Source organism: Panthera leo, chromosome B1 (genome assembly GCF_018350215.1).
Source record: "Panthera leo isolate Ple1 chromosome B1, P.leo_Ple1_pat1.1, whole genome shotgun sequence".
NCBI lineage: Eukaryota > Metazoa > Chordata > Mammalia > Carnivora > Felidae > Panthera > Panthera leo.
Window position 1 is genome coordinate 15,668,715 of NC_056682.1, and position 14,356 is coordinate 15,683,070.

Here is a 14,356-nt window from a genome sequence, read left to right on the forward strand (position 1 = left end):
AGAACCCCATTTGTCCTGGCACACAGTGCCACCTCGCTCTGCCTATGGGAACGAGAGCTGAAAGGTGAGGTGACAGCAAGAATGATGTTTCCATATCCCCCGGCCTTCTCACAACCTCTGCTTGCACATAAGGGACGGGAACCCGTGAGATGCTACCCTGGTTTGCGGAGCTTACTAGGCTAGTGTGTGTGCATTTGTATCTCTAGAAAGAGGCTCCCTCAGGTTTTCCCTCAGAAAACCTCACAGGGTTCCGAGCCCCGCAAAGGGCAGAGGCACCAGGCTGACGAGAAGACTTAAGTCTACAAATCCAAAGCTGGCTTCTGTTACGTCCTGTTTTATACCGTCACCAGCCTCTGGCTGAAATGTACAAAACACGGATTAACACCTTCAGGAACCGCCGTGATTTTCAGTCTGCCTTGAAAAGTCCCATCTGCAACGGACCTGTCTTCCGCCTTCCAGCCGGCATCTAACACAAGTAATTCACAACACACCTGTGGACTCCGGGAGGCCGGAACACCACCACGCAGCGTTACGTGTCCAACGCACACGCGCACGACTGTTTCTACACCCCTTGCGAAAATAAGGGACCTTGGCAGCTATTTTACCTTGGCTCTGGAAAGGCACACGAAAAGCGGTGAAATCCCTCTGGTCCCCCGGGCCACGCATCTCATCCCTCCTTCCCCAAGAAAGGTCCGCTAAGCTGTTCTGCCTCTTGGCTCTCTGTCAAGAGATACCCAAGCCAAGCCTTCTGCATCTCACGGATCCTCAGATGAGGGAAGGGAAGGAAAAGTGGTGTGGGGTTCAGTCTAGGGAGGGCCAGCGAGCGCTATTCCCGAGCCGGCTTTGTGGCTCCTCGTGACGACCCCCCTGTCACATACACACTCCAGAGCACAGCTGCCAAACGTGGAAGGAGGAAGCTCACGTGGATTCACGAATGCCACAGGATGATCTGCCTCTACGGCAGGGAGCCATTTCCCGGACAGCTGGGCCGGAAACAAAAGGCAGCAGAAACTGATGCTTCCGGTGGCTCCCATACGTCCTTGGGGTCCTGCCTCCCCAGGGAGAGGCGGGGGCATCGAGATGTCTTGCTATCACGATCGAAATAAAAAGCAGCATCTTCCTGCTCCGCTCCCTCCCTGCCAGTGGAGGCTACTGAAACAGCTGTAGCTGTGGATCAGCTAGGACCCACAGGAATAAATAGAAATACACCCAGATCCCAGCCTCCTTTGTTTGTTACTGTTTATACAGTAACACAGGTGTCACTTCCGCATATCTGTTCTGTTCGCTACGGCCGCCCTGGGGTTCTATGTCAGCGCAGTCCCAAGTTGGTCAGGTTCATACAATGCACCAAAGAGCCCTGTACCGGAAGGTATGGACCTCGCTTCTGCTCCTGTTTCTGTCATTGACCAGCTTGTGACGTTAGGCGAGGCCCATCCTTTCCTGGGGTATATTTTCCTCATCTATCACATGAGAGGGCTACTCTATGTTGGGGCTTCTAAATATCACTAGTACCCCCCAAGGCAGAGGAGAAATTCTGTTCTCCCAATGGACTCTGAGCACACTTCTAGAACATCATCTTAGAATTAAATTCAACCCCATAATGCATCCAACGTAAGTTCTAAAATAAAGTGCTTTTGAACCACCAATTAAGTTACTTAACCAGTTTTTCCCCAAACTGCTGTGTAAGACTTCTCCCTTTGCATGCTGCACATTGTCCCTGAAGCTCTGAGCTAGTGCAACACAGGGACTCAGTAGCGACCCTCCACCCCTCACAGCGTCTCCGAGAGCTGACCTATTTCAGTACCACATCCTGCACGAGGACACACAGAGCCAGAAAACTCACCTCTTTGTATGAAAGCCATTCATAGGGTTGGTCTGGCTTCCGAGAGCCTAAACAAGGGCCATTATCTGGAAAAAGGAAAACAAAAAACAAAAAATGGGCTTAACATGCATAAATATTCTAATTTGTACTCCATTCTATAAAGGATCAGGTAGACAGATTTTTGTCCCTAGATTACAAATAATGAGTTCAGGTCGAAAATATGTCCTCCCTAGGTTTCGGTCTCATTTGTTTGTTTGTTTCTATTTTGTTTCTTAAATGGAGTGGGAGAAGAGGGAAAAAATGAGAGGATATAGGTAAATACAATTTTTAAAGACACTCAATTTGTGAATTCTTCTTCAATACCCTATCGGTTTAGAAAGGAGTCAGGAGCTGAATGGTAAAGAAATTCTGGTGTAGGTGTTCAGAAGACTCCCTCAAAATTTCTAAATTTAAAGCATTCTAACTCAGAATGTAAAAAGGAAAATACGATTCTTCGATGTCCAAATTCTGATGACCTGGACTTTACTTACACAGGCGAAGTCTTAATTGCAGAGAAACAAAAATAAAGAAAAGATGCAAAATGAGAGAAAATAAGGGGGTGTTTATAAAAGTAAACGTTAAGAAATATCAGGATGGGAGCACCTGGGTGGCGTTAAGTGTCTGACTCTTGATTTGGGCTCAGGTCATGATCTCTAGGTTAGTGGGATCGAGTCCTACGTCGGGCTCTGCACTGACATCGCAGAGCCTGTTTGGGATTCTCTCTCCCACTCTCTCTCTGCCCTCCCCACCACCGCACCCCCCACTCACGTGCACTCTCTCTCTCAAAAATAAAATGAACATTGAAAAAAAAAGAAAAGAAAGAAATATCAGGACGTGTCCTGATTCTAACCCAGGTAACGAATAAACAGGAAGAAAGAAAACCCGGTATTAATTATTCACACTAAGTGCTAGCACAGTAATAAATATCATTCAAGTCATTTATATTTGGAATTATGCAAGTTTCTTTCTACAGATTAACCCCAAGCTAACTTTATGCTCAGTTTGTAGTTGTTGAAGGAAAACTATGTCCACTCCACCTCCAGCCCCCCACAAAAAGCTGCCATATTCAGATGATGATCAGGGTTGACCACATACCAGAATGTTTCTTTTTTTTTTTTTTTTAAGTTTATTTATTTTTGAGAAAGTGGGAGAGAGAGAGAGAGAGCACGAGCCAGTAAGAGGCAGAGAGAGAGAGAGAGAGAGAGAGACAGAATCCAAGGCAGGCTCCAGGCTCTATCAGCACAGAGCCCAACGCGGGGCTTCCACTCACGAACCGTGAGAGCCAAAGTCGGACGCTTAATCAACTGAGCCACCCAGGCGCCCCCCCCCCCCCCCGAATGTTTCTCAACTAGGAACACGGGCCCTACCACCATCTGTGTGCCTGCACGGCTTCTACTACAGACTGTTTTGTCACCTCCCCTCTGAACAGGGTATCGGCATTTCTGTCTTGTGACTATAACATATCTGGCTTCCCCATTCCAGGCTCGAGTGGCAGTTCAGATGTTCTGATTTGGTCTGGGGGCCTGAAGAAGAGGGAGGGACAGTGGAGCACGGCCCCCCGTGGCAGCCTTGATACGCTGGACCTATTACACGGAGTCCCCCCGCTAGAGACGGGTGCTGCGTGTGCGGGTCAGTCGTGAGCACGGGGAGGACCCAGGCTGGACGAGTTCTCTGCTCCACACTGACGTCCTGGCTCTCTCTACAGCAGCCTTCATGCAAACAGAAAGAGCACAGAGGGCCTTATTCTCAGACCCACTTCAGTTCACAGGGACTGTAATAAAGACCACGCTGGACAACACAAGGTCCATCAGGGGCTGTTTTCAGACATTTGCCATGCGAAATAATGTGATTTTATTCTTTAAGAACAGGGACTGGTGATCTGTAGGCAGGGGCCGAATCAAGCCTGCCACCTGTTGTTGTAAATACAGTTTTACTGGAACACGGCCTCGCTTGTTCATTTACGTATGATCTAAGACTGCAGCTGAGCAGTCATGGCAGAGACTGTATGGCCCTGAAAGCCAACCATCGTTACTCTCTGGCCCTTTACAAAAAAAATATGCAGACTCCAGCTCCCGGACACTGGGAACTTAAAAAAAAGATTCTATACCCAGGCCCTACTAACAAAATTTTTGATGTAACTGGACAGGGAAGGGGCCTGGGCCTCAGTGGTTTTTCAAAGCTCCCCAGGTGATGTGCAGTGTAGCCGGGGACAAGAATCCACTGACTGGCAGGCAGAGGGTCCCTCCTAGAAGTGGCTTCCTGCATGCGGTCTGAAAAGACCAGGTTTGAAAACTCCAGGCTGGCTGGCTCCTCCTGTCATTCACCAGACTCCTAACTACCTTATCTAGAGGATTTTGCTCTCCTGTAAAGGCTTAATCTTATGGTAGTCTAGAAAATTGAAGCTTAGAATAAAAAGCTCCTCTGGGGCAGGGGGAAGAAGGCAAAGTGATCTGCTGAGTAGTTTCCTTCAATCAGTACAGGTTAAGAAGACTGAACTTCGTTTTCTTCAACTTCTCGGAAACATTCACGTAAGACCCTCATTTTCCAAGTAGAGGAAGGTGACTAAAAAAAAAAGTTACTGTCCTAAGATGAGAGGAGAGTCAGAAGTAGAATGTAAGTTACCACACGACCTAGATGAGTTCATTCTCTACTAATAGTGGAAAATCATATAAACATTTATACACGTGACTCTGTGGTACTGGTAAAGATTACACACACATATGAACATGCATATACATACACACATATGTTTATTATATATATATGTATATATGTATATATATATATATATATATATATATATATATATATATATATATACATATATATATATATGTAATATATACAAATATTTTGATGTGGCCTTAAGTTAGGCTGCTGTACCTTATGGGTATTTACTATCACAGACAAACCCTGCCCCTCACCCTAACTTTGAAGAAGTTCACAAATTAAATGCTCTCCCTTTATCGTGGGGCTTAATGAATCTGCTACAAGAACACCAGGGCAAAAACACAACAGAGCAATCCAATTTTACCAGTATCAAGTAAAAACCACGGCACTTCCTGAGCACATACCACATGCAACATGTCGTGGGGACAGAGACAGTAATGGCACACGGCCCCTGGCCGTCAGGAGACTACGGCCTAGGGAGCAGTAGGAAAAATAAAAGCTAACCACCGAAAGATTTAAATAACAAACGTGTGGATCCCAAAGACCATTTCTAGAGAGTAACCCGGAATAAGCCAAAATGAAGGGGCTGAAACAAAAAGAGGGGTGGGGGGAAGTAGAGAGGACTCTCTCCATCTCTGAGGACACATTAATAGAGCACCTACGGTGTGCAGGTGCCGAGAGAAGAGACAGCTGCCTGGTTCATGGAGCACTGGCTAGTGGGACAGATGGGCAGTAAATGCCTCTGTTCCCTGGAGGGGCTGGTACAGAAATAGGTACAAGATGCTGGGGAAAGTGGGCATCTCCACCTGGAGGTAGGAGATGAAAACAAGGGAATAGGAAGGTTTTATAGAAAAGGTAAAAAAAAAAAAGCAATACGAGGTTTACAGGATTAGTAGGCATATAGCAAGCGCCCGGGGCTGAGGTAGGAAAGAAGCAGCTTTATGATCAGGAAAAAGACAAATGCACAAAGGCACGGGGTGATGAGAAAGGAGAGGGGTTCTGGTTTTGCGAGTTCAGTGTGACGTGAGGCAGGTATACACGGAGCCTGGAAGAGAGAGAGGCTGGAAAGGCACGCAGGTGCACGGGGTCTCTTAGGCCACCGTTGCTAATGAAGCGCAATCCCACGGGCCAACACTCGCCAAGTGTCTCAGGGAACACTGCTTCCTTGGGATGTCAGTGTTTATTTCTCAAAATATGGGTCTCATGCTCAAGTAAGTTTGAAAATGTTGGATTGGGTCCAATTAAACAGACCTTTTGACCTCAGGATATGTCAGAGCCCACAATGAGCTAACATATGTGTGACCCTCCACAAAATGCGGGACATGATGAAAACATATTCCACCACGGAACCCGCTCTGCCAGGGGATAAGCTGGAGGGGCTGCTGTGCTTTGGAGGTCACTCTGGAGAAGTTACAGGAGGAGACAGGGAGACCCGAACAGGTGGAAACAGGCGGAAGACGGGAGCAAATATGACTTTCTCCAGAAAGACCACTCATGCCGAATGAGAACCGTCAAGCATTCATCACACAAATCCCGCGAATGCTTACTTGACACCTGTATGCCCCGCAGGAAACCCTCGTACATGGTTGTGACATCATCATAGAAATACACCAAGGGCTCGTCGCCATCCAGTAGCACGGATCTCCGGGCACCATCACTACCCTGTAAAAAGACACAGACACGCGAGCGGTTAGAAGAAAATGTTGAAAATAAAAGGCCTCGCGTGCACGCCCGCAGTGCCCTGCAGGGGGCCCCTGTGGAGCAGCTGCTCGGTATTTGCTGAATGAAGGGAAGTGCAGGATTTGCCAAGATGGAGCATTCAGCTGGGGTCAACTCCTGGCTTCAGAGAAGCAAGGCTAAGAGGGGCCCTGGGAAAAGGAAACAGGGGAGCAGATGTCTGAGCAGGGGTCTGGCAGGAGGACTGGAAGCCTGCCACCACCACACACTGTGACAAGCCTCAAACCTCTGCCATCGACAGCACAGGAGACTGCGTCTGGGTCAGCTCTCGTGGAAATGACACACCATTCAGTTGTGCTTCCAAAATGCCATGTATATTCCTTCCGAGATTATTGCCACTGTTACATCTCTGTGTCAACAGCAGTGTAACCTGGTAGGAACTTTAGACGCTCACATAGCATCTAACAGTTAACAATCACCAGCTACAAAACTTAGGGAGGTGCAGGGACATGTCTTGACTGCTTTGACTCGCTGCATTTGTAGGTGCACAGATTTTGTATCTGTGTACCCGTCTCTTTGTGGTCTTCCTTGGTTAGTGCAGAAAGTTTACCTCCTATCCACAATAACTCCTAACTAGTTGCAGAAGTTATCATAAGAGGAAGTAGCTCTCTAGGGGTGCCTGGGTGGCTCAGTCAGTTGAGCGTCTGACTCTTGATTTTGGCTCAGGTCACGGTCTCACAGTTCGGGAGTTTGAGCCCTGTGCTCTGTGCTGACAGTGCACAGCCTGCTTGGGATTCTCTCTCTCTCTCTCTCTCTCTCTCTCAAGGGGGTAGGGGGGTAAGAGGTAGTAGCTTTCAACCTCTGAGCTGCGCAGCCCTCCAGGGCCACAGAGATACTGTGGGTCCAGATAGCCACAGAAACACCAAGCATTCTCTAGGAACTGATAAATCAAAGCTCAACTACTATGATGTCAGAGCCTACAATTTTTTTCTTTTCAATTTCAGAGAGGGAGGTCTTTACATGTGCAATGGTCAGGAAACACTCTCTTGGGGAAATCACGCTATGATGTAAGAACTTCTTGGTACTAAGAGAAAGGACTGTTCATAGTAGGAGAGATCATTTCTAGCACGAGATTTGAAGAAAGTAGATAGGAAAGCCTTCATGAAGAAGGGGGCAAAGGAGTAGGTCTCAGAGACTAGAGTGTGAGATGGAAAAACGGGACACATTCCAGCAGAAGAACCAACATGGAGACCTTTATAGGTAATGACGGCCAGAGAGATTTTGGTGGATTCTTTTTCTTCTTCTTCTTGTATTTTTTTGTTTGTTTGTTTTTAGGATTTAATTGGCATCCTTCATACTCCTCCTGCAAGCTCTCCTCCCAACCAGTTTATCATATATGTACTTCAAAAAGAACAATATACAGAAGTATATTAAGAAAAAAAAAAAAAAGACTTGTCCCTATTACCAGTTTGATGAGTTCCTTCCAGACTTCTTCTATGGTCTACATTTATATAAAGTCTTTCATTATCTACTACATATCAAATACGTGTTTGAAACTTGCTCTAAGGCTACTAATAGCTTTCTGGAGTAAATATCATCCAATGATATATTTTACAATTGTCACACAGTCTTCTCTATCTTGGCAAAAACTTTCTAACACCTGTAGCCATGATTCCAAACATAATTATTAATTATAACACACTACTTTATAAAGCAGTTATTCTTTGTGTGTATAATGGTGGGAAAATCTCTGCACTGTAGACTCATGATTATTACTCAATCTCTGCATCTGTTTGTTTTGCAAAATGGGGATACCGTGTGTCCACGTCCAGGGTTATTTTCTGCTAAACAAAACTGGCCTTATAAAACATGAATATGTAGAATACTACTCGGATATCCTATAATATGCCATAACTATAATACCAGTCCTTCTTAGACTGTATCTTTTCTCCAACAAATACTCAGATTAAAATTCAGAAGCGATTTTGTTGCTTTATATTAAGCATTGGAAGCCTTTTCAATCCAGGAAGCCACCAAAAAGACCCAGGGCCTCACGGCTAAGGTAGGGAAAAAAGGCGTGAGGGACTGAGTGACAGAAAGCTAAGAAAAGAGGCATTATCAACTCATGGCCGGGATGGACAGGCAGCGTGGTAGCCCACAGGGAGGTCCTCATCACCTCAGCCTGGGACAGGGTCCCCTACACCTCTTATCATGACCCTCATTCATTCATGGTATCCTTCAGTGGTGTCTCTGCTAAAGCAATACTGCCCTCCTCATGCGTTCTGCTGAGGACCCTTATAGCTGTCAATGGGTCAGATGGGAATCAGGCGAACAAGACTCAGAGCTTTTTCTGAAGGAGCCCAAGTCTTATTCTTACATCACTCGAGGGGCTCCGAAGAGCACCAGCTAAGCAAAGAGCACAGAGGAAGTCAGAAAGAATAGACAGGAGTAGCCTGGAGTCTTGGGAGCACGGGCTCACCCTCAAGCTGAAGTCTTCCAAGGATGGTCTGGGGAACACCAGGCCTTTGTGAGGAAAGCAAACTAGCTAGCCCTGCGCCAGATGTACTGAATCAGAAACCCTGGGGGTGTGATCCAGCAGGCCGTGTTTTAGCAAGCTCTCCAGGGGATTCTGGTGCACAATATAGTGACAACCACCAGCCTGGAGGCATTAGGATCCCAGCAGGGATGTGGTGAAGATCCGAGTAATGCTTCAGAAAGAAATCTACAAGAAACCTGCGCAGCCTGAAGAAAGGGAGGGAGGGAAATCCACTCATTTGGACCTGAGTGAGGGCAGTGGCAAGTGGGCATGGGGAGAAGGGTGACCCCAGAAGCAGTACTGGCTAATGAATGGGATTTGGCAAGTACCTGGGTGTAGGAGCAGAGAAGGAGGTCTAAAGATAGCAGTTCCATTTTTTATCAGAAACAGAAGGCTGGGCATGGGGGCCAGGTTTGAGAAGAGAGTTAGCTAAGCTTTGGATATACGGAGACAATGTCCCTCTCAACACAGATCAACTTCCCAAGTCCTATTTTGAGAATCCACTGCTGTAGAGTATAATTTCACAACAAACTCTGGTTAAATAATTCTTGAGTGAAGGTTAATCTTTTGGTGGTATATAATCTTCAGAACTTTGAGAAACATGGAGGTAAAACAGCCAAATCCAAGTTCAAGAAGTTAGTCATATCCCAAAATCCCAAATCATCTTAACAAAGTAATCCGAAGACAAGATATTTATTATTATTCTAATTAGCCATTAGAATAATTAGCAGAAGTTTGAAGAGGAAGCAGTGAAAGAGTTCTATGCCAAAAAGGCACACCGATTCGGTGAGACTGGATAAAAGGTCACACTCACTGACTTGTAAGGCAAGTCTGTCATTTCAACAGAGGAGCCTGAAATGAAAGGGTGGGGGGGGGGGGGCAGGGAGGGCACTAAACAAGATCTATGCTTTGAAATGTGTCGCTCTGTGAAATGAGCACACATTCCCCTGAAGAATCATCATTTTTGATGTGCATACGTGTTACCATTCTTCTCGAACAAAAATGTTATTTGTAAACACTGGGTGTTAGCAACCTTACTTATGCCTACCAAGGGGAGGGATTGCACGGAGCATTGGGAAGCCCAGCTATAACCACCAAGCTCAAGATGTCTGTATGTGCTACAAATTCGAATCATTTCAAAAGAAGGGTATTTCATTACTGGGTCGTGCAAGTACATTTAGCTATTTCTAGGAACATCTACTTAAATGGAAAAAAAAAGTACTTTAAACTTGGCCCTTCTGGACTTCTGGTATAAACCTATAAAGATTTGGGGGCATGGGGGTGGTTTCAATGGCGCTCAAGAAACGGAGAGCTAAACAGACAACCCCAATTCAATGTGCAGGAAATCAGTCAGTAAGATTGAGTGTCAAGGAGGATTATGCTATACGCTTCTTTAATGTGGTTTTATAGGTTTTCCAGCTTAAAAAAATAGAAGATGATGAATCAAACACACGATGGGCAAATCACTGCTCATGAGTACATTCTGCAACATCTATAGAAGCTAAGGTTCCTCTTGAGGTCAGTCTCCCCACGTGGGCTGAATTAGGAAATAAAGGTTCAAGTTCAATCCACTTAGGGCCAATAAGGGCAGGGCCACAGTGGACATCTGCACTATCAGTGGTCCCCAAGACCAGAACCCTTGCCAATACAGGAATCCCTTGCTTTCTGAAAGTTCATTTTATGGCACTTTTATGAAAGACCCAATGAGTACTTGTCTGTTTTCACTAACCGGAAGAAATCTGAAGAGGAGTTCTGCTTTTATGAAAGAGCTGTTACTGTACTAATGTAGGTGTTTTATAAAAGGGAAGTGGCTAACTTGAACTTTTGGAAAATGGCGGACGCTCTTGACTGATGCCATTTAGACCTACAGAAGCTTTCACGGGGGCGCTCTACTTTCGGATAACAGGGGAAGCCTGTATTTGACAAAAAGGACTCTTGATGGTGATGGTCATTTTGTGCGCTCTCATATCTAAATGCAAAACAAAATGACACCCTTGAGGGTTTCTGAGGGATGGAAAGACCCAGGCCTTAGAAACTGTGGCGTCACTCACCTCAATGTGGGCCCTGACAGGCAAGTTCCTCCTTTGTTACTACTGTTTAGTCCCTCTAACGGGGAAGGGGCCGGAAGATGGAGGGAGACACGGGAGGGAAGGAGAACAGAACAGTGGTGTAACTTGTAAGGAGACTGTTGAAAACGCATGTGGATTTTAATGTTAAATCCGTCTCTGGGGGAAAGGCTCCAGATGGAATCACAGCCCTGGGTGGGGGGGCCGCGGCGGGGCTGGTGGGGAGACCTTTTATTTTTTCATTTGCTGTTGCCGACATCCTCCATGTGAACTACTCTTCCCAGCACTGGCATTTTTACACGTTTTTACGTGCATCTTACCCTCCGCAGACCACACTGTCTGCTTCTTTCTAGAAACAGGCACAAAACTACTCTTCCATCCAGTGACCTCTTGGACTCTCTGCTGTATCCAACCAGGGCCTGTAAAGGCCAGCCAGTAAGTGGCCTTCCAAACCATGTTTCCCGAATGATAAGAGAACATCTAAAACACACCTAGATGCCCCACGATAGGCTACACCGTAAATGCCCCCGCGGAGCGAAGAACCCTCAGGCTCACCGTTGATGCTCACCCTTTAACTAGCTGACTTCCCCAGATCCTTTCCGCCCAGGGAGTAAAGAAAGGGCGGAACCATCACGTCAGTGCTGGGTTCTGTCATCTGAGTGCAGGAACGACGGAGGGTAAGTATTTCCTGAGCACCTGAGTGTAGCCAGCCAGCCACTCCACAGGTGAGCGAAGAGCCTGCGGGGGAGGCTTTCATGTGACATCTCAAATGTTGTCCAGAGACACGGACATCCGATACGGTGAGAAGTTTCTTTGTGGATCACAAGCAGGGTTCAAACTCGCCCCCACGCTGTTAGTCTCCATCTTGGAGGAGCCGGGCCCGGATCATAGATGGCCGCCTGGGTTTCTTCCGTTCTTCAACACTTTCCTCTAAAGCCCTAGAACACCTTCCATCTCACCCCTAGTTCACTCTCCTGTTTCCTTCTTCCTGAGCACCTCCCCACTGCCATCCCAAGGGGAGGAGTTGCTTAGGTTGGGGGCTGGGGGGGAGGCTGACAAGCACATTTCAAGCTCATCACCAGGGGAAATCGGCCAACCACAGAAGGGCAAATGGCACCCTCCCACCTCTGCGAGAGGGAAGAAAGTCTGGAGTCACAAAATCCAAACCCCCACAAACACACATTGTTCCAGCAAAACAAAACTGCCTATAACATCTCTACATGCCTGCCATTTGGAATATGCGAAACATTCTGCCCCACTTCTGACTTCTAAAGGGAACCGGTGTCTGTTTCTCATCCATGGTTGGCCTTCTAAGACATGAATGCGAAGCAGGGATTTTTTGTCGAGAGGCTCAGAAGGGTTACATTTGCCATTTTTCACCTGGCACCCGTTGACCCTGCTTGGGGGACGCTATTTTTAAACTTAAATATTCCAGCACACGCGTCTGTCGTTTATGAACGTGTGTATGTTCCCTGCTTAATGAAGCCTGTGAGAGGCAGCATCATTTGTACAAAATCAAATCGTGTTCTCAGACCTGCTTTACCATATTCCTGTTCGGTGAACTGAAGCTTTTACTGCCAGGTTTACATGGAATCCAGAAATAAAAAAATTTTCCCCCTAAAACAATCACCTTTCTTTCTTTGAATTCCTCAAGGCAGCTACTTAATACTTCTGCGGCCTAGTCTTGGCACGAAGATCAGAAACCTGCCTTCAGTTCTCTGCAATGCCCGTCTTTCACTCTGCAGCCCACTCACGCCACCCACCGCTGCCCCATGACCATGACCAGCAGTGACACTTCTACCGCCTCATTCGAATCACTGGTCACTTCTAATTAGCAGACAAGCCTCAAAACACAGAGAACCTCAGTTACGTTTTCTGCAATGTGAGTGAAGACAAAGTAACCAACGAGGTTTGTTATACTTAGTTATGAAGAAGCCTGTTTCCTTTTGGAAGAGGTGCTAAAGTTACCTAAAGGCATGAAAATGCTGACGTTCGTACACTCCCAGAATATTAGGTCTAAACAAAGGCGCCCCTCCAAATACATTCTCTGCATCCACCCCCACGGCCCCAACTGCTAGGGCCGCTGGCTGAAAATGCCCTCGGATGCCATAGCACTTTAGAAAAATGCATTTGAAAACTCTCTGAGCACCAGCAGGCAAGCTACTAGGGGTAAGATTAGAAAGGCGGGGTGCCCGGGTGGCTCGGTCAGTTGGGCGTCCAGCTTCGGCTCAGGTCATGATCTTGTGGTTCGTGTGTTCGAGCCCTGCATCAGGCTCTGTGCTGAAGGCTCAGAGCCTGGAGCCTGGTTCAGATTCTGTGTTTCCTCTCTCTGTCCCTCCCCGCTCATGCTCCATCTCTCTCTCTCTCTCTCTCTCTCTCTCCCTCAGAAACAAATTCAAAAAAATGTAAACATTTTAAAAAGGATTAGAAAGGCAAATCTTTGCAGACATCTTTGACCACATGCACAATTATTTTCCAATCAGACCAGAGAAGAACAGGCAGTGGGGAACAAGGACTAGAAACCTGCAATTACAAATGGCAAGTAAACGAAAGCTAATGCCTAAAAACAGGATTTGCACAAGCATTACCCGCAGGGAGGAAGCCAGAGCATCAAACCAGGAGATTCTTCCAAAGTCCTGCACGTGCTTCTGCTCCACCACTCCGAGTCTTGCCGGAGATGGGAATTCTGTTTTTATCAATGTTTGTATTTACAAGTGACTGCAGAAACGACTAGACCGCTCCTAATATTTCTCCTTTCCTCGTCATGCTCACCTGCTACCTCCCCCTGGGTTCAAATTCGGGAGTCTAACGCCCCCTCTTACAGATGCTCTGCCACTTGTTGCACAGACCGTGGGGCCGGTGTTAGTTCCACCATCTGACTGCACCTGCCCTTCCCAGACAACTTCCCTTCCTGCTCTGCCCTCCCAGCTCCCACTCAGACTCTCCCTGCATCGCTGCCTCACTGTGGAGTTTGGTCCTACCCCACTGGGCGACAGCACCCCCACCCGGAACCAGCCCCAGCCATTCAAGTCCAGGGTATCGCCATGCTTTGCCCTTTGTTTTTTTTTTTTGTTTGTTTGTTTTTTGGTTTTTTTGTTTTTTCCCCAGCCTTACTGAGGTGTAACTGACAGAAGTGTGAGATACCTAAAGTACACGATGTGATTTGATGTATGCTTCCATGAGTCAACTTCTTTTTGGCATTGCTACTTTTGGCTTTGCCAATGTCATTAGCCCAGAGGTAGACACTTTGTCTCTGCAAGTCCTATGTGAGGAAACCATGACATTTATTGAGCAATGCTTCCACAGGCCAGATATGTTCCATTTAGTTTGCTTTTTTCGGGGTTCTTATCAGAGAATGAACCAGAGTTTTGGCTTTATGGCATGAGAACAAGTTGTCCTGTTAGTTTAAGGACAACCCTCACCCTCTGCCAGGGACAGAAGGAGACCTCAAGAGGACCGCTGGCCAGCCTACAAGCTGCATGAGGACAGCAGCCTCTTCTTCCAGGTATTGGGCGCATATCACATGGCAGGTGATCAAGTGCTTGC

At 46.8% G+C, this 14,356-nt stretch overlaps 1 protein-coding gene across 9 annotated transcripts in view; it reads right to left on the reverse strand.

Annotated features, from left to right (window-relative positions):
* ACSL1 (acyl-CoA synthetase long chain family member 1) overlaps positions 1–14,356 on the reverse strand; it is a 77,455-nt gene that overhangs the window by 35,113 nt on the left and 27,986 nt on the right. For all 9 annotated transcript variants that reach the window (XR_006201447.1, XR_006201446.1, XR_006201445.1 and 6 more), the window contains 2 exons: positions 6,079–6,193; positions 1,844–1,908 (listed from right to left, as the gene is read on the reverse strand). Coding sequence is in view for 6 of the 9 variants with exons in the window: in XM_042934294.1 (XP_042790228.1) it covers positions 1,844–1,908; positions 6,079–6,193 (180 nt within the window). In the remaining 3 variants the exon portion in view is untranslated. The remainder of the gene's footprint in view (positions 1–1,843; positions 1,909–6,078; positions 6,194–14,356) is intronic.